This window comes from Numenius arquata, chromosome 14 (assembly GCF_964106895.1).
Source record: "Numenius arquata chromosome 14, bNumArq3.hap1.1, whole genome shotgun sequence".
Taxonomy (NCBI): domain Eukaryota; kingdom Metazoa; phylum Chordata; class Aves; order Charadriiformes; family Scolopacidae; genus Numenius; species Numenius arquata.
Window position 1 is genome coordinate 7,520,367 of NC_133589.1, and position 19,204 is coordinate 7,539,570.

Genomic DNA, 19,204 nt, shown 5'->3' on the forward strand with positions numbered 1-19,204 from the left:
CCACGTCTGTCTTTCTGTTAGGATCACATAATTCAAAATAAGTATTTTGCCAAAAGCGAGAGTTTGTCAAAATGAGTACAGCATAGCTGGAAGAGGAGATACTTCACTTAATGTATTTCCAACACTATATTCCAGTTAAAGAGGGGTGAAGATCCTGGATGTCCCAGGATGACCTGACGCGACCGTGCTCCTGCTGTCAGCACGTGTGTTGGTACAGCAGTTCCACCCGCGCTCTGAGGTGCCATATAATAGGATTTGTTCGTCTGTTTTTTCTGTCATGCTGCTGATTATGAATTAATATAATTAACTAAGATAAATTAAGATATTCATATAATTGGATTTGGAGCTAATCTCCGAAAGAAACCCTTTCTTAGCCGTTAAATGTCATGGCAGCCTTTGTACCCTGCCTTGTGCACTGAGACCAGGCTGGGTTTTGAAGAGGGTGATGCTGAGTGTCACGCTGGGTACCAGCGATCCCTGACGGCGCTTTGCACCGAGGCGTTACCGACACTGCTGGGGCTGTGGAGCTGTGAGCCTGGAACACTAGGGCAATACGTACGAGCCAGTGATTTAATTCTCAATAACATAGGTAATCCATCCTTCCCGTGGTGTGTAGCACTGCTCTCTCAGCCCAGATAGTGGGGTAATCTGATGAACTAAGAGTGGAGCCTATGCTAATTGAGATACAGACTAATTGATAAGGCCAAGCGAAGAGATATGGGTGCCTGTGAAAAGCCAAGGACATAAAAGCGATGGGCTTTTCTGAGTGATTGTGGATATGGGATTTCAGGGAGCCAGAAAGGCTCTGCAGAGCCGTGTCACACCTGGGCTTTCCCGAGGAGCTGGCCCCGGTAAGCTGCTGTCAGTATCCGAGGGCATCAGGGCTTTGCAGTGGCGGCACCAAGGATCTGCACAGAGGTGAGATTTCCTTGCCAGTCTCTGGAATATTTCAGTGATGCTTGGGTCCAACTCCCCAGGAGGATTCAAGGAGAAATGCCTATTTACTACTCAATAAACCATGGAAGGTCTTGCTGAATGATTGATCCAGACATTGCTGAATTAATAGGTCTTTGCCATTTGTCAGTATAGCTAAAGTCTTCCCAGAACCCTAAGAATGAATGTAGCACATCTGGAGACTTATATGAAATGAGCCATACATAAAATGAAATAGTTGCCCTTACGGTTGTCAGTGTGAACTCCATAATTGTAGCACAGGACTGAGGGGTTAGTTCCTTTTTCTCCTTTTTCAGTCTCACGCTTACCTCATTTATATATACATTTCTTGAATATCCCCAAAAATAAGACAGTTGTAATACAATAGTTGGCATACACCAATGGTTGTCAGCTCTGTAAAGAACTAACTACCCGCTTTTGTTGCATTTTGTGATGTTTAAATGGTGTGTATGTTGAAAGTCAGATGATGAGTTGCCTACAGATCAGGAAATACATTGTCCAGAGGTGTCATTTCACACTGCCAGGCTACATCTGTACCTTCACCTCGCTGCCTCTTCCCCTGTTGCATCTTCCTTTGGGAGCGAGTCAATGTTCCCGTGAAAGAAACCCCTGGCCAGCTGAGTGATGGCTTGTGCCGGCATCCCGAGGGCCGAGGAGTGCCCCGGAGCCTGGTTGTGCTGCATCAGTCAGGGTGCTGCCACGGCATTTCAGACGGCAAGGACTAAAAAGGATCCTCCAATCGATCTGCATTAGTGCTGCTTGATCCTGCCAGTTCCTGGGCAGCGCCAATCAATAGGACAAAGTTGAGAGGCGTATGATGGGGTCAGATTTTGAGAGGACTTAGCGTTGCAAGAGCACCCAGCTGAAAGGGCTGAGGTGTCAGCCTGGACATCGCAGAAGGCGTATGGATGCAGTGCCCCTTCCTGGCAGCCTCTGGAGCCATCCTTGGCCGAGGTCCTGCTGCTGTACCTCCTGCAGCCTTCTGTCTGCAGCAGACACGTCCCGGGCTTGACAAGAAAGTGTCCTGAGACAAAAGCCCAGCGTGAAGCCTTGCACTACATCGCCTGCCAATTCTGCTCGGTCTTTATCAGCCGCTTGCTGGGACAGCTTGATAGATGCGAACGTCAGCTGCTATTGCATAAATTCAGATGTAGTAAATTAACTATGACAAATGGAGTTGGATAACGAAGGTCAAGTGCTTTTTTTAAAAAAAATTTGGTGAGCGATATTTGGCACGCTTCAGTTGTAAACCTTAAAGAGGTCTTGAGATTATGTGAGCATCAGGAGTGTATTAAAAATGGGTTAAAGGACTTTTGTGCTCAGAGATAGACATTAGAGACACTCAACAGCAAAAGCAAGACACTTCACTTGGGAGTGACGATCCCCAGCTCTTATTTTGGGCTCTTTTCTGGAAAGACCTTTCCTCCTCTTGGCCAAGAACCTGTTTTATCAGGGGGGTCACGTTGTGTTTATATCCTCATCTTCTCTCCTATGAACTTACCGTGATGCTGCAAATTCAGGTCAAGTGCCAGACAGGCTGTGGTTGAAGCAGCCCCTCTTCAAACACCGACTCGGGAGCAGCTGTAGGGACCTGAAGTCGCTCTCACACTCAGGTGCTGGGTGCTCGCCCAGGTGTCTGCTGGTGCTTCTGGGACGAGGCAAATGAAAATCCTCTGTCTTCTCCCTCTTTGTGTTGCTCTTTTCCACTCTGCTCAGGATGGAAAGCCTTCCCCTGCTATGGCCAGTGTTTCAGTGAGTCCCGTGGCCGGCCCCAGTGCTGCTGGGCTGCAGCTGACGGGAGAAGGAATATGGGCTCGTCTGGAATGTCTGAAATGCAGAGGTGTGCTTTTGGGTGTCATTTCATGGAAGCATAATATTGCCCTTGAATTTTATTACAGCTTTTTTTCACAGAGGTTAATTTAGTATCAAATCTGATCTGACAAGATTGTTTTTCAGCTGTGATAGAGTATTTAGGAAGCTTTCACAGAATATGACTATTTTGCCTGCTGATAAGTACACTTTTCTTTTGGAGATAGCTTTGAAATACAATAGGATGAGAATTGCTGAAGGCAAAGTCACACAACACAGGGCTGGCTTTGTGGAGACGCAGAGGCTGCTCTTGTTCAGTTGCCCACGTTTAGATCCCTTTTGGGCCAAGTTCAACGAGCAGCTTTCAGTCGGTGCCAGGGCTAAAGGCTTTGGCTTCGTGAATGGCAAAGGGTCAAGCGCTGAGTGCCCGAGGCTGAGTGCTCTTCTGACTGGGGATGATGGTATTTTTCACTTTATTGGGTAAGATTTTGGAGATTGCCACGCTGAACCACACGGTGGGGCGAGCATCAAAGGAGCAAGGACTCTGCTGTTTGTCACAGAATCACATGGGGTTGGAAGGGACCTCTGGAGATCATCTAGTCCAACCCCCCTGCCAAAGCAGGTCCACCCAGAGCTGGTTGCACAGGAATGTGTCCAGGCGGGTTTTGAATGTCTCCGATGACAGAGACTCCACCACCTTTCTGGGCAGCCTATTCCGGTGCTCTGCCACCCTCAAAGTGAAGAAGTTCCTCCTCATGTTTAAGTGGAACTTTTTACATTCAAGTTTGTGCCCATTTCCTCTTGTCTTGTCACTGGGCACCACTGAAAGAAGAACCAGCCCCATCCTCTTGAAACCCTCCCTTTAAGTATTTATAAGCATTGATCAGATCCCCCCTCAGCCTTCTGTTCTCTAGACTAAAAAGACCCAAGTCCCCTCAGCCTCTCCTCATAAGAGAAATGCTCCAGGCCCCTAAAGCTGAGCTGATTTGAAGTAAAATGCTCGAGGCTGGGTACCCCCTTCTTTTGGGGATGTTGCAAAAACCTGAAGGTTACAATGAGGAAAACCCCATGTGTGTCAGGAGAGGTGACTTTATTTCCTTCTCAACGTATGCACTTTTCCCCATCGGAAAGCGAGTGTGCCGCGTGTGTGGCTCTGCTGGTGGCAGTAGCAGGTCCCGGTGGCTGTTGGACGGTTTCAACCTCCTCCTTGGGGCAGAGCTGCATTAGCAATTACGATGTTTGTAAATCCTGGAGACCGTTCCTCTAATTTTCAGCGCAGGAGTCTTTCAGATGTTTGTAGGTGCTGCAGGTGACCTTGAATGGAGAATTTTACAGCACGGGGAGCCTTGGAAGAACCAATTAGCAGCAGCAAAGGCTGGGAGATTACTTGTGAGGCTCCTATCTGGAGGAGCTGCGAGCAGCAGCCAAATTGAACTGCTGGAATCGGGTTAATGGAATTTCATGCTAGACTGAGCTCAGTGCAAGCCTTACACTGTCGCATATTTCTAAAAATTAAAACCGAATAAATTTTGAGATAGCTTTTACAAACTGGTTCAGCAAATTAGATAGCCCCTGGACCAATGAGGAGGTGCCGAGCCACTGATGAGATTTTGTGTTTAAAAATGTGGGGGTTTTGTGAGGCTCCTTAATAAGCAATTGTGATCGCAGCAGCTTGTGCGATTGCTTGGGGATGCAGGAGGAGTGCTTTCTATTCTGGTTTGTTCAAAATGGATTTGTAGCATCCTACGTTCATCCTGAACTGGCACGGAAGTGCAATGCTCTTCAATATCAGATAGTAATGGAGGTGGAGCTGGATAAAAAGTCCTGTATTTTACCTTAATATGTCCTTTTCTGGTGAGGTGAGGAGACAGGAGTCAGCTTTGAGAAGAAAAGGCTTATTTAAGCCTCTGTTTTATACTTTGGATGACCTAGAGCATGTTACGGGGTAGCTCCCTGGGCACGCTGACTGTGGGGAGAGGGCTAGCGGGGTAATGGGCAGATGCGGTTCCCAGTTGTTCTCTCAAAGATTAACTGGGAACCAGTCGAACAGCGCAATGTGTTGGGGCTGCTAACATCTGCAGTGCCCTTCTTGGTGCCGTCCCTTGTCACACTTACCGAAAAGATTCCCGTAGCTCAGGGTAGGGTTTGACCTGGAAAAGAGCTGATTAATGTGGGGTTTCAGGAGCACTGGCTGGTTTTACAGTGACCTTTCTCCATACTGTTTTCAATAATTCTTCCTCTTTTCTCCCCGCCCCATCTCCATCTTTGCAGAGAGCCAAGATTGGAACAGGGTCCAAGGCTGCAGATGAGAAGACAACAAATGCCATTTCCAAATTCGACAACAACGGGAGCAGAGATCGGATGAAACTCTCGGATTTCAATTTCCTGATGGTGCTGGGAAAAGGAAGCTTTGGGAAGGTGTGGTACAACATACCCCTTTGCACTTTCTGTATTTAACGTACGTTTGTAGTATTTCTGAGCTGCCGCCATGTGGCTACTCCGGTGTGATCTGTCCTTGCTCTGACTGGGGGCACTGGTGTCACGGTAATGGGAGCCCAGTCTGTTGGCTCCCTTTCGGAGTGTGTGACTGCTGTGTCACAGTGATGAAGATCTGAGATGTCTGATCAGACCACAAAAAACAGACGCTCTCTTTTGGGAAGCAGGGTGTGTGCTGTGTCTTTAAAGCTCTTTATTTGACCATTTCTTTTCTCTAATAATTACAAATATACGGGAACATTTTAATTAACTTTCCAGACCGATTATAAGTGGTAACTGAATTTAATTCTTCTAGTAATTATGTGACTTGGAGCCTTCATTATTCTTGGGTTCTTGCCAACTTTGTCATGATTTCCATTAGAAATTCCAGTCCTCAGGTGGCGGCTGGGGCTTCACAGCCCAGAGCAGGCAGGAAGGTGGGCTGCTGTTGCTGTTTTTGCTGGTGTGACGGGTGGCTTGAGGCTGCTCTGATGACTGATAATTGCATTAATTGCAGGGAATATTGCTCTGCCTTTGGGCACATCTCTTGGGCGGGCAGCGGAGGCAAGGAGAGAATACCAGGGGAGCGATGTTCACCCATGGCTTGCTGAGCAGAAGGGGTGAACCCGCCTTCCACAGCTGGTACCCATTCCCTCCCCCAGCCTCTGGGAGGCCCCAGCCTCTCTAGATGGGTGTTTGCTCCCTTTCTGGCAGCGGAGAGCTTAGAGATCCACTGAAGCATCTATGATAGGAGGAGAACGGGGAGTTCCTGATGGTCCCCAGCATCCAGAGCATAAACCTGCAGTTCCCTTGCCAGCGATGCTGCCGTTACTCTGTGTTTCGCATCTTTGCTGCATGTTGGCAGCCTGGGGGAAGCAGGAAAGCCCTGTGCGTTGTGCCCATGCTGCTGTCACTCAGTAACACAGAAACAGGGATACGTATATGTTGCTTTTACCCCCTTTTCTCTCCCTCCCAACACCTAATCCCTTTTAAAGTCTCTGCCTGGCATCTGGAAACTCTGTAGTTGTGGTTTCCCCCCTCCCTCCCCTACTTCTTTCTTTTAATTTGAGAAACATTAGCAAACTCTTCAGTCGGCATCGTGGATTATATAAGGGAATGTGTGACAGAAACTGTTCCCTGGAACAGAATGTTATAAATATGCTAATTAGTGCTTATTAAAACAGCATGTTGGTTCCTACGGTTAGATGCAGCCTCACGTGTGCCTGCGCCTGGCCGGGGAGCGCTCCCCCAGGTCCCCTCCTGCCTCCCCACTGTCCCGCTGCCCGTCCCACCAGCGCGGGGGCACCCAGGTGGTGTGGGGACACCCAGGTGGCACGGCAGAGGGTGTCTGGCTGCAGGGCCCTGCTGCAGAGGAGGCTTTGCTACCTGCTTGTTGTGCAAGTACACGGAGGTGCCAGATGTTTCATAGAATCATGGAATGGTTTGGGTTGGAAGGAACCTTTAAAGATCTAGTCCAACCCCCCTGCAATGAGCAGGGACATCTTCAACTAGATCAGGTTGCTCAGAGCCTCATCCAACCTGACCTTGAATGTTTCCAGGGATGGGGCATCTCCCACCTCTCTGGGCAACCTGGGCCAGTGTCTCACCATACTCGGAGTAAAGAACTTCTCCCTAATATCTAATCTAAATCTGCCCTCTTTCAGTTTAAAACCGTTACCCCTTGTCCTATTGCTCCAATCCATGATTAAGAGTCCCTCCCCATCTCTCCTGTAACCGCTTTAGGTACTAAAAGGGGCTATAAGGTCACCCTGGAGCCTTCTCCAGGCTGAACAACCCCAACTCTCAGCCTGTCCTCACAGCAGAGGTGCTCCAGCCCTCGGACCATCTTCGTGGCCTCCTCTGGACCCGAAGGAGAGGCAGGAGCCAGGCAGAGGTGCACAGAAGATTCCCTGCCCTTGGCGTGCCGAGCAGCTGGTTGTGTCCGTGGCCGACATCCTTCTCCAGGGCTGGCACTGCTTGCTCCCCTGCTTGGCTGTGAGCTGCCAGCCTCCCTCTTCCCAGCCCCTGCTGCTTCCTTCAAGCAGGCTGTGAGAGCTCTTGGAGTATAATCACACTGTCTTAGCAAGTCTTTGTCTCAGGAATAAGCTTATTAACCCTTTGGCATCAGTAGCTCAGATTTACCCCTTAGTGTTTTTCTCTCTCCACCACTACAGCTGTCCAGGGTCAGGAGTACCTAGGTGTTGGCCTCAATGGAGTTTAATAAACTTGCTTTCTCTACATCCAGCATCAAAATATCTCCAGTTATTATGCTGGAGCATTCCCAAACAAATACTCTATATTATAGGAATAAATCAAGTTAAATATCAGCTTTTTCTGCACCAAAAAAAAAAAATCAGAAAAAGAATGCAGTCTACTTTCCAGAGAGTGAGCTGGCAGATGGAGGTCCCCACAGAGCCAGGCATCAAGGTTTAAGGGATGGAAAATAGCTCTGGTGTGGAAAATAGCTCAGAGACAGGGGCTCGGGTGTGCATGGTCCTGGCTCGGCGTGTTCAGCCCCAGGACACAGGGCGACCCTCAGTGCTCCTTGGTGGTCTCGGGTCTTCTTGGCCGGGGGGTCCGTAGGAGCCACTGGGAGCTGTAACTGGTGGCAATCCCCCGCTGGGCTGGCACAGGGAAAGGAGATGTTCCTGACTGAAGAAGGCAGCACTTGGCACAGCCCACCCTGGGTTTGCTTTGCTGTAATATAAATAGAGGAAAGTTAAATTATGTGGCTTGCTCATATTTTTGCAGCTAATCAATCTGTCATGCTATCAAGCTGTCAGTCTTTTCTGGGGGTTTTATGGTGTTTTTTCCGAGTGGGGCTGATTCTTTTGCCTCTGCGGTTTTGGATTCGAGTGCAACGGGGGACAATTTTCATGTCCCATGGTAATCTTCAAGCTGTAAAATGCTTTCCTCTCCTCTCTTGGTATGAAGCATGGCAGAAGGGCTGGTAGTTGGTGCATTTGGGCAGGGACTTGGTCTTGGACTTGGACTTGTGCTGTAGTTGTGCTGTAGCCCCTGAGCATGTGGTGAGGTTTGGGTGCCCGCTCCCTCCTTGCACCAACGTGCGTCGTGTTCAGGGTGTTACCCAACCGCGCTGGGTGCATTCGTTTGCTTGAATCCTTTTGTGTTTACGGTGCAATGGCTCCCAGTCTTTTTCTTTGTCATTATCAGCCGCTGCTGAAGCCTGCTCATCGGTGGCTGTCCTTCTCCTGAGATTTCAGCTGTACCCATGCTGCAGTCACCATAGGAACTGCCATGCCAGCGTGCTGGAGCCAGCTCCGAGCCAGCCCTGAGAGTACGGAGCTCGGAGCAGGCTCCTCTGCGGAGCTGGATGGGCTGCAGCCCCACACCGGCACCACCAAGCAGGGTCGGAGGGAGACGGCATTGGAGATGGTCACATAAACCTCCCAGGATGCGATCAGCCCCATCTCCTGCTCGGGGAACAGGCCAAGTCTGCTAGTGCTTGTGCAGACTTCATGCCTGTCACTCAGGGTACAGAAGGTATTTTCTCAATTGGCCACAGACCAGAGCCTGCAATCTCTTCTGCATATGCAAATTCGCAGCGATTACCTCATCCTGCACGGCATTAGTCTGGATGTGCACTTCTGGAGCTGCTCGCTCTGCCAGCCCAGATGTGGGAGAGAAATGAAGTAGCGTGGCAGCATCCCTCTGTGCTCCCCCAGACATGCTCTCGCACTTGGCCTCTTCACTGAGGGTGTCGCGCAGCTGATTTTTAGGCAGCTGCAAAGTCCTTTTGCCTTTTACGTTTCAGTAGAGCAGGGCTGGTTGGCTCAGCGGTGGCTCGGGATTGCTGTGTCACTGGGAAGCTACGGCATGAAACATTTACAGTCCGTATATGCCCTAGAGTGGTTTTTTGCATTTAATGGGGTAGAGCAGCCAAGCCATGCCTCTTGCTGTGCTGCAGGGACTGAGCACACTGGGGTGGTGGTAGCCACATCCTTGGACGGGTGGGAATCGTACGCTGACATCTCGGTGGCACCCACCGCTCTCGGGGGGTTTTTCTCCCATGCAGGACAGGCTCCCATCGCCTTGGCGGAGTTCAGGGTCATTTGATACAGCCGAATCCCCTTTGCCAGCAGCTGGTTTTACCTTTACATTTCACAGAATCACAGAATCTTCTTGGTTGGAAGGCACCTTTGAGATCATCGAGTCCAACCATGCACACACAAAAAAGACCTCCCAACAATCTCAGGCACTAGAGCATGCCCTGAAATGCCACGTCTACACGTTTCTTAAATACCTCCAGGGATGGTGACTCCACCACTTTGCTGGGCAGGCCATTCCAGTGCCTGACCACCCTCTCAGTAAAGTAATTCTTCCCAATATCTAATCTAAACCTCCCCTGCCGCAACTTCAGACCGTTTCCTCTGGTCCTGTGTGTACCCCCAGGGAAGTCTCCCGGGGTGTTTTTCCCTGAACGTGCTCCACCAGCAGTGCTCTCTCCCCTGCAAAATGTCTGGAGAAGCACCAGGATGCTTCCCGAAACCTGCCTGGCAGTGCCATCGCTCTCATCCGAAGGGGTGTCCTGCTGCCACCCCCTCCCCAGAGCTGTCCCTTTGGAGCAGTGGAAGATGCCAGGCTCAGGAGATTCCCTGGTTTAGTTACTTTTCCTCTGAAAGGGTTATGGATAGCAAGGTAGGTCTGTGTATAATTGATATTGCACATAAACTACTTCCTCCCAGGTAACAGGCTTCATCTTCCCACAAACTGTCTTCTTGGAGCGGTCGCTTTTCCACCAATTTTGAACTTCTGAAGCCCATCTGCTTTTATCACTTAAAAATCAGCCCCCTTTTTTAGCCCCTGCACGTGGTGACTTGCAAATCTTAACCTGTGTAAAAAATGGTGAAGGCAAACGGAGGCAGTGAACTGAAACGGTTCAGTTTGGGCAGAATCTCAAGGGAGGGCAGAGGTGCCACCCCGTCCCACGGCTGCACCGGGCTGTCCCTGGGCGTTGAGCTCCTCGATTCCGTGCGAAGGGCCGTTGCGAGACACAAATCGCAAACGAAGCACAAATCTGGTCCCAGTTCCTGCGCTTTGCTGGGCTGCGTCACGGCAGCACACACCGAGCTTTCTTCAAACACCAGCGAGTAAATAAATCAGTTACTGAAGTCGCTGGCGCGCTGTCTGTCTGCTTTTCAGCCCTGCCGAGGGATGAGCGTGGCGTGTGGCCGCTGCGATCCCGGCCCCGCTGATGAAAATGTAAATGTCAGTGGCTTCTCCAAAGCACTTGGCGCGGAGGAGCCCCGATGCCTTTCCCGGCTAATCCTGACAAGCAGCGTGTCAAGGACAGCCAGCCTCTCCAGGGCCGCAGCCAAGCGCCTGCAACGAGCCAGAGCCACATCCTTTCAAAAAGCACTTTTCCCCGTCGCGCTGTTATTTTCACTCGAACAAGCGGGTGGGCACTGAAGACTTCAGTCCTCGAGCTGTGTCCCCTGCTGTGTCCCCAGTTCTCGCGCTGTGTCCCCTGCCGTGTGCCCAGTCCTCGGGCTGTGTCCCCTGCTTTGCTGCCAGACCTCGGGCTGTGTCCCCAGTCCTCAAGCTGTGTCCTCTGCCTTGTCCCCAGTCCTCAAGCTGTGTCCTCTGCCTTGTCCCCAGTTCTCGGGCTGTGTTGCCTGTCTTGTTCTCAGTCCTCAAGCTGTGTCCCCTGCCTTGTCCCTAGTTCTCAGGCTGTGTCCCCTGCCTTGTCCCCCGTTCTCGGGCTGTGTTGCCTGTCTTGTTCTCAGTCCTCAAGCTGTGTCCCCTGTCTTGTCCTCAGTCTGTCTCCTGATGTGTCCCCAGTCCTTGGGCTGTGTCCCCTGCCTTGTCCCCAGTTCTCAGTCTGTGTCCCCTGCCTTGCTTCCCCAGGGCTGGCAGGGGCTGTCCTGTCCCCAGACCCCAGAGAGGGCTGCTCTGCCCCGGGACAGGCTCTGCCCCAGATCAGGCTCCCCGGGGAGGCTGGGGGCTCTGCAGGGAGCTGGGCAGGCTGCGATGGGGAGCGCGGGGCTCCAGCCCTGTGTCGTCTGCCTGGGGCTGACGAGAGGGTTAATTCTGCTCTCCTTAGTGTCTCAGAAGTGGTCTGTGAGAGCCGCTCGCGTTTTCCTCTGCCAATCTGCCACAGTCTGAAATGCATTTCAGTTCCACCCTATTGATGTTGACTTCTCGTAATTTATTTTCAAAACATCCAAACTCCTGTTCCTGATGTGACTGGAGGATTTCTGCAGACTCTTTCAAATGGAAAGCAATTCATTTCCACTGAGTGCTCGAACCTAACACGATGAGAGAGTGTGAGGAGGGAAAATGGGAAGGAAAGTGTGGTTTCAGAGTCCGTTTATTTTGCTGGCAGCCCGAGGAGCAGCTTATGCTGATGGAGCATGGTGGATCAGCCTGGGGATCCTCACTGGGGCTGATGGGATTAATGAGGGAAATTTGCACAAGCAGAAGCAGTGCATCCCATTTCTTGTAATAAATAAACTTGCAAATGGGTGAAACTGGTTTAAAATGCGAGGTTGGATGGATTCTCCTGGATGAGAGGGGCTTTGGCTGGGCGATGGACCAGCACGTAATTGGGTTTTGATCACTGTGCACATTGTGGCGGGGTGTGCGAGGCAGAGAAAATCTTGCTGTTTTTTCCTATTATTGGCTGTATACTGACTCTTTTCCACCTTAAGTTTTCGCCACTTCATAATTTGATGGACTCTGTGTTCAAATACTTCACGCCATCCCCCAATGGTGCTTGCACCCTGAGGGTGCCGAACCGGGGCCCAACTTGGGAATGAAAGGTGGTGAAGGGTGACCTGTGGCTCAGACATCAGCAAACCCCTCGGACTGGGTTCCTTGGGGTGATTAGGTGGCGAGGAAGTAGATACATTACTTGTTAGACTTAGGGTTCCTAAATACTTTTGGAAATACCACTGGTGGCTTTCTGCATCATTTGGCACCTAAATCTTCTCTTTTCAGAGCTATAAAGGGAGCTGCAGGACAATAAGAAAACCATTATTTTGCACTGTTGGCTGTGGCAACCTAGAAGCATCACAGATCCACATTTTCCTTTATCCTGCCTGTGTCCTCTCCCTCGTGCAGGTGATGCTGGCAGAGAGGAAGGGCACGGACGAACTCTACGCCGTTAAGATCTTGAAGAAGGACGTTGTTATCCAGGACGATGACGTAGAGTGCACGATGGTTGAAAAACGGGTCCTGGCTCTCTCCGGGAAGCCTCCATTCCTGACCCAGCTCCACTCCTGCTTTCAGACGATGGTGAGTGCCAGTGCCGCAGCCCGTCCCTGGGCAAAGGGCAGAGTGGACTGGGAACCCTGCTGGACCCTGAGCGTGAGCAGGGAGGGGTCTGACACTTGGTGAAATGGATTTTAGTCACTTGGCTTCAGTGGTGAGTTTGTGGGCAGAAACCCTCTTCTAGAGACCCAATGTCACAGTTATCTGTGCCTTTCTGGGTGGCTGCCAGGCACCCGGGAGCTGTGTGGACAGAGCTATAGGGACTTCTGCCCTGGTCACATATTGTAACTTCTCTAAAACGGGCCTTTGCTTTTATTCATGTTTCTTTTCTGGGTATACATCACTACACTTGCAAAAGCAGCCGTGTATTTTCTGCCTTGGCAACGTCACAACTTGTCTAATTTGCTTGCAAAAGTGACTCCATGAGCAAAATGTGCGTGCGTTAAACCGGAGGCGGTGATGTACAATATCTGCACCCCTGAGATTTTTTCATCAGGGAGCTGCTGGTGGCGTTAGACGTGATTTCCCAGCCCATCCGGTGCCCCCCCAGCCCATGATGTCTGTTGAGATTTGATAGCAGAGTGCTGCACTTTTTCTCAGGATTCATTCTTATGGTCAAAAACCTGAGTAAAGAGTGAAACCTAAAACAAACTGCAGGAAATTCAGTTTGAAGAGGGCATGCGATTGAGTTTTTATGAATCAGAAGCCAGGAGAGGGAGTGGGGAAGGGGACAGGGGACATTTAAAGCAATCTCTGCCCAGCTGCCGGGCAACCTGTGAATAAAAATGTCCAGGTACGTGTCAGCAGGAGCAGGGAGAGGGAATCAGCAGAGTCCTTTAGAACGATGACAATGCTATCCAGGAGGATTACATTTTAATATTATCCCAGAAATTTCATTTACCAAACACATTCAGTGTATTTAAAGCCCGCGGACCGGCTTTGCAGCGCAGTAATCAAAATGTGGCAGGAGAAGCTATTTCACACAGCATCTCTCTGGCATCTGAAGTGAGTCAGCGCAGGATTATTCCTGGCGGACCTATAGTAGCTTAATAGTAATCGTATTTGTAATGTAATCAAAATGTATAGCAGGGTGTATTATCAAACACTGGCACAAAGCACTTTGATTTCTGGGAGCACAGTCCGGAGCACACTTCTCAGCCAGGGCTCTTAGTTCAGCCGCTGGTGGGAGAGAGAAAAGCCCAAAATCTGCATTTTAAAGAGTAAGCTAAGATGAGCAGTGAGAGAGCTTCTGTGTGGGTCTGAAGGACAAGAAGCCCCCGTGCTGGTGCGGCTGAGGGATTTTGGATTGCTGTGCCCCAGAAAGATCCTGGGTCAGAGCCCGAGCTCCAGGGTCGGGGGGTGAGCTGGGTGTCCCCAAGTGTCCCCGGGTGAACCATGCCTTCACTGACAATCTCCCTTCCTGTGGGGCTCTGCAGCAAAGGGCACAGCAGCGGCGGTGACAGTGAGAAATGATAAATAACGGGTGGATGGGGAACTCAGCTGTTGTCCTGGCTTCGACTCTTGTTCACAGCGGGGAGTCAGGCAGGAGATGGACCAAACGAGTGGTTAATTAGAAGGCGGCAGGCATTGGAAGGAGCCCTGGGAGTTGTACGTTGGCTGCCCAAGGAACGGGGGTGTGTGTTTTACCAGCTCCATGCAAGTCTCTGCGGGGGGTATTTACATATCTGTAACTTGCTGTTACTTGGTGAGTTTGGATGCTCCAGACTTGGACAGACCCTGTCCTTTTCTGCCATACACAAGAGCCAGGACAGCTTTCTGTATCCATCCTTCCCTTCCAGCCTGTAGGCTGGCCAGCCATCTGCTGCTTTATTCATGACATTTTTTTCTCTGAAGCACCAGCATTCTCTTCTCCACCCAAATGAGGAAAGCTCAAATCCTGCTTTTAGAGCTCAGCTGGCTGTTTCAAGAGACCATCTTTTTAATATTCTTCCTTCTTGAAGTTGATCGATATATTTAGGAAACAGCTGCAAATGAGCACAATATTGCTTTGCTTTCCAGTTACTGTCACCGGATGACTAGTGGGACAGTGGCTGCTGAAGGTGACTTTGCCTGCCCCGTCTGGATTGACGCCTTGGCAGAGGCAGTCATTTACAGAGGGGTATGCTCCAAAATTCCCAGTCATCTGATAAGCTGAAATCTCTTTCTATCCCATCAGTGCCACATGTTTTACATAAAATGATTGCCCCTTCGGTACTGTATTTAATTACCTTTGAGGCCGCCCCGCTGTCAGGGTGCGCTGTGCATCGCCAGGCTGTGCTGCGCCTGGGGTGGAGGAGCTGATTACCCAAGTTACTCCGTAGCCCTTATTATGGTAATGCTCACATTTGCATATGTTCTGGGCTCCTAGTCCTTACTATCTTAAAAGCGAGGCAAGATTTATTTAAGGAGGAAATGAAAAATGGACAATATTAGGAATTATTATACAATACTGCGAACCTGAATCTCTCGCTTCAACCTTTGTGTCTTTCCTTTCATGGCCGAGGGCTGGGGCGAGCCCAGGGGTGTCTTCGGGCTCCCGAGCGTCGAGGCCCCACGACTGTTTTTTGAAGGCTGTAGAAAGTTGCCGGTCGTAAGAAGGGTGACTCAGGGCTGGTGTCACGCAGGACTTTGCTGTTCCCATCCATAACCGACACACACACAGCTCGGGGCAGGGATGTCTGCTGGCAGGGAAGACCCACTCAGACAGCAGTCTGTGTCCCGCTCCTGCATGCACTCTGATGGACTGGAGCCATTGCTTCTCCCTCCCTGAGAAACTGTCTAGGTTGGTGGTTTTGGCAGTCTTGAACAATTTTCTTCACAGCCATTTCCTATTAAAAAAAAAAAAAGAGCTGTGAATCATCAGAGGAAAGTGGCGTTTCAAGGGCACGGATTCCCCAGGGTAAAGGTGTCGCTGGTGTGGGGTAGTGTCCCCGGGGACGGCGTGGACCAGAGAAAAATACATCTCATGAATTTCTTAGCTCCGCACCTATGTGGCTGCCTTGCTGTGGAAGAGGAGGGGTGCTTTAATCCGGAGAGTCTTAATTAATGAAAGCAAAGTGCGTTTTATACTTTAGAGGCAACGTCAGTGTGTGCTTATAGGTGGCTGTGACTGCACCTACTAGCAAGTGTTTTAATTGATTCAAAGTTACTGATTTGACCTGTTTGTTCTACTCTTACCGATTTCTTAATTAATTAACCATGTGTGACATCAAGTGCACCCTCAGACCAGGCTGGGAGGAGTGAGGAGAGGGGATGCAGCCTTCTCCTGCCTCCCCAGCTTGACAGGGGGCCGCTGCATGCCCTGGGGGTGTGTGGATCCCCGGCACTGCCACTGGCTGCTCCCAGGGAGAGGGTGAGACTGGTGAGATGGGGATGTCACACGTCCCTCCTGCTGCTTGGCCAAGTTGTACTGGTCATTGCCACGCACGGATGCTGGTCCCCATAGGAACTGCTAGCCTCTCTTGTGTGTCTCTTCATTGAAGCCGTGCAGTGCCTGGGGAACCACCAGCAAGGAGCTGTTGGATCAAACACCCTGAAAAATGGGCTCAGTGAAGAATGAGAGCAAATTTATTAATGGCAAGTGAAAAATCTCTTTTTCTTCCTCCACTTGGCTTCTCCATCAGATCTATCTGCAAAGGTGCGGAGCTTAAATCCAGAGCGTTGCAAAGGAATTAGTACATCTGTCTTACGGAGCTCCACCTGCACCCCTTGGGGAGGGCAGTGATGATAATTGTATTGCCATGAAAAATATAGACTGGAGCTGTCAGTTGCCTTGGTCCTTATTTCTGATCCCTGCAGATTCCCTGCTCTAATAATTCTGCTGCTAATTGTTTGCTTTTTTTCTTTAGGATCGCCTGTATTTTGTGATGGAATACGTGAATGGTGGGGACTTAATGTACCAGATCCAGCAGGTTGGGAGGTTTAAAGAGCCACATGCTGTGTAAGTTCTGTAGCTGTAGTTTGGCACCTTCAGGGTAGGTATTTGATGTACCTTTGTCATATAGCTGCAAATACAGTCCAAGCCACAGGCTTTTGTGGTGCCAGCCCTGAACAGAAAGGAAGGGGAAAGGAAGGCCACAGGAATCAGAAAATGCAGGGTGATTCTTTGCCTGGTGCCAAGGATGCTGGTGCCTTCAGCTCTTCTTTGGGATACACAGCACTTGTTGATAGGTAAATAATTGACCTTCATAAAAGCAGCAGGCAGGGAGATGTGGAGGCTTCCTGGGAGACACCGGCAGCACCTGTGTGCTGCCAGCGTGTCTCTGTTCTGCCCCATGACCTTCCCCAGGATATAACAGCGACGTTGGGTCTTTGGCTCCTCTACTGGGGTTGCCAACCCCAGTGTTAACTGGTGGCATTTGGCTCCTGCTCCCTGTAATCTGGACAGAGTAAAATGTGCTCGTGAAGGCCTTCATATGCTTAAATAAAAACACAAACAGTGAGCAGAGCCCAGGTGGGTTTGAACTGGTGTTTTGCACTCTGGCAGAGACCTCGGGGACCCAGAATATTCTTTAAAGAAAGTGGTGGCGATGCGTATTATCTCCCTGGCCTGCCCGAGTTGACAGATAACTTTTCAAGCCGCATTGCCAGCACACAGTAACGAACAGCTGTAGATCCCAGCTCTCGCTTAATGAGAATTTGTGTAACAAGAAGTGACAGCCCCCTGCTAGCCCACAGCAACCGGATCGCATCCCTACCCAATATGAGCAGAGGGCGGGTTGTGTCATTCTCATGTGATTCTTGTCTGGTATTTTTATGTTGTGGCTGTCTTTATCCTTTGGTCATGTATGCCCACCGCGTTTCATTTAGTGCGATTGGTTTTGAAAGGTTTTCATTTTGATTCATCTCGTTTAATTATCAGTCTTCCCTTTAAATCTTGCATTTCAGATTCTACGCGGCAGAAATAGCCATTGGCCTCTTCTTCCTGCAGAGCAAAGGCATCATTTATCGGTAGGTGAGCAAGTTCCTCCTTCCTCTCTTCCCCAGAGAACTCCGGCTGGAGCTGGAGCGGTGTAAGGACCGTGATGCTCGGCAGGGCTCTGCAGCCCTGCTCTGCAGAGCAGCCACCAGCCGCGGGGCTCTCCCCCGTTAGTGCCATGGGTGGGCTCCAGCAGCTGCCTGTTGGGTCTGCACACCCAAAATGGGGCTGGGACCCTCATAGTGTCACAGAATCACAGAATGGTAGGGGTTGGAAGGGACCTTCGGAGATCATCTAGTCCAACCCCTCTGCCAAAGCACTCAGAGCAGGTTGGACCGGAACGAATCCAGGTGGGTTTTGAATATCTCCAGAGAAGGAGACTCCACCACCTCTCTCGTGTCACTGGTTTTTGAGAAGGTTCTTGTCTTTGTTCCCGTTTGAAAGGAAGGCAGCTTTGGTTCCTCTCTTGCCTCTGTTTTATGCGTTTCTTGCCGTACGATACAAATGCTCACTGGCAGCATGGACCAGTTCTGAGCCATGTATTTTGCCGCAGGGCACTATTTTCTTACCATTAACACTAGAGTAAGTGCTTATGAATGGCCTGCTCTGAGATCTGCAGTGCAAGTCTGTCACTTCTGGTACAGACACTAAAACCTCTTTTCCAGTCGCAATACGACTGTAGCATCCAGAGTTAGCCAAGTTACTGCCAGGTGCCGGACCGGGCTCTGAGGCTGCTGGTTAAGCGCTGAAACTTGTGTACCACTGCTTTTCCCTGCTCGGGAGTATTCCCAGAGCCCAAGGTAGAGCAGAGCATCCTAATGAGTGTCAGATACCATTAACTGCTTTGCAAAAGGAAATGCCAGCTGTGCTACTGAAGTTATGAGATGCTGAAGACTGTTGCGAAGATGAAAGAAGTGGAGCAAACCTGACGTGAGGGATGTTTTTTGCCATCAGCTGCTACAGAGAGATTTTAGGTCTGCCGGTCCCCAGTGCCCCTTCTTCCTTCCTTCCTCCAAATCCAAATCCAGGCTCGTGTCCATCTGCCTTTGGCCTGTCAGGGTTCTAAGCAGTGGCATGATAATTGGAAAAAACAGTCTTAAAACCCAGCAAGTTGTAGTAAATTACACCGTTGCTTTAATTGGGCTCTTACTTAACAGAGTTAAGCCTCGTGCACCGTGCAGCCCCATGGCTCTGCTGAGCAGGCGGTTCCCAGTGGGGTGTTTCAAACGGGGGTCTCTGAGAAGAGGGTCACACAGAGACGGTATGACCTTCTTGCCAGCTCCGGATCATACCGTGTGCCTTTGCTCTTCACCTGCAGACCAGAGGTGTGCAGCTGGCAGAGCCGCAGAGACCTGGCCGATGGGAAAGCACGGCTTGTGCCTTCACCCATGTGCCGCTCTGTCACGTGCCTTGTCACCTAATATCACCCTGGGTCAAGGGAAATCTTGCAGACATGCTCCGATATTGAAGTGGAGACCTCTGAGTGATGCGTTAATGCAGAGCACATAAGCCAGGAGTGGCACAGAATCACAGAACTGCTCAGTAATTACATGGCCGGTAATGTGTAATTTGGACCTGAACTACTGAGTGTTTGCTACAAAACTCTCCTTCAGGCTGGAGCACCCACCTCTGGAGAGGCTGGTCAGGGCTGGGTGCCGGACTGGGAGCTCTACAGCTGAAACCGTCTCCACAATTTGTGCTAAAGAGCAAAATTCCTGCAGTTGGGTATAACTAACAGATATTCTGCGGATGCGGATCAGAGGGAAACATGGCTGATTTGTATTTTCATGGGGGAGCGTAGCATAGGTGATGCAG

General features: G+C 50.3%; 1 protein-coding gene across 2 annotated transcripts in view; it reads left to right on the forward strand.

Moving 5' to 3' along the window:
- The window catches only part of PRKCB (protein kinase C beta), a 132,993-nt gene that overhangs the window by 87,687 nt on the left and 26,102 nt on the right, over positions 1–19,204 (forward strand). For both annotated transcript variants that reach the window (XM_074158699.1, XM_074158700.1), the window contains exons 9-12: positions 5,035–5,181; positions 12,322–12,495; positions 16,320–16,411; positions 17,359–17,421. In XM_074158699.1, the coding sequence (XP_074014800.1) occupies positions 5,035–5,181; positions 12,322–12,495; positions 16,320–16,411; positions 17,359–17,421 (476 nt within the window). The remainder of the gene's footprint in view (positions 1–5,034; positions 5,182–12,321; positions 12,496–16,319; positions 16,412–17,358; positions 17,422–19,204) is intronic.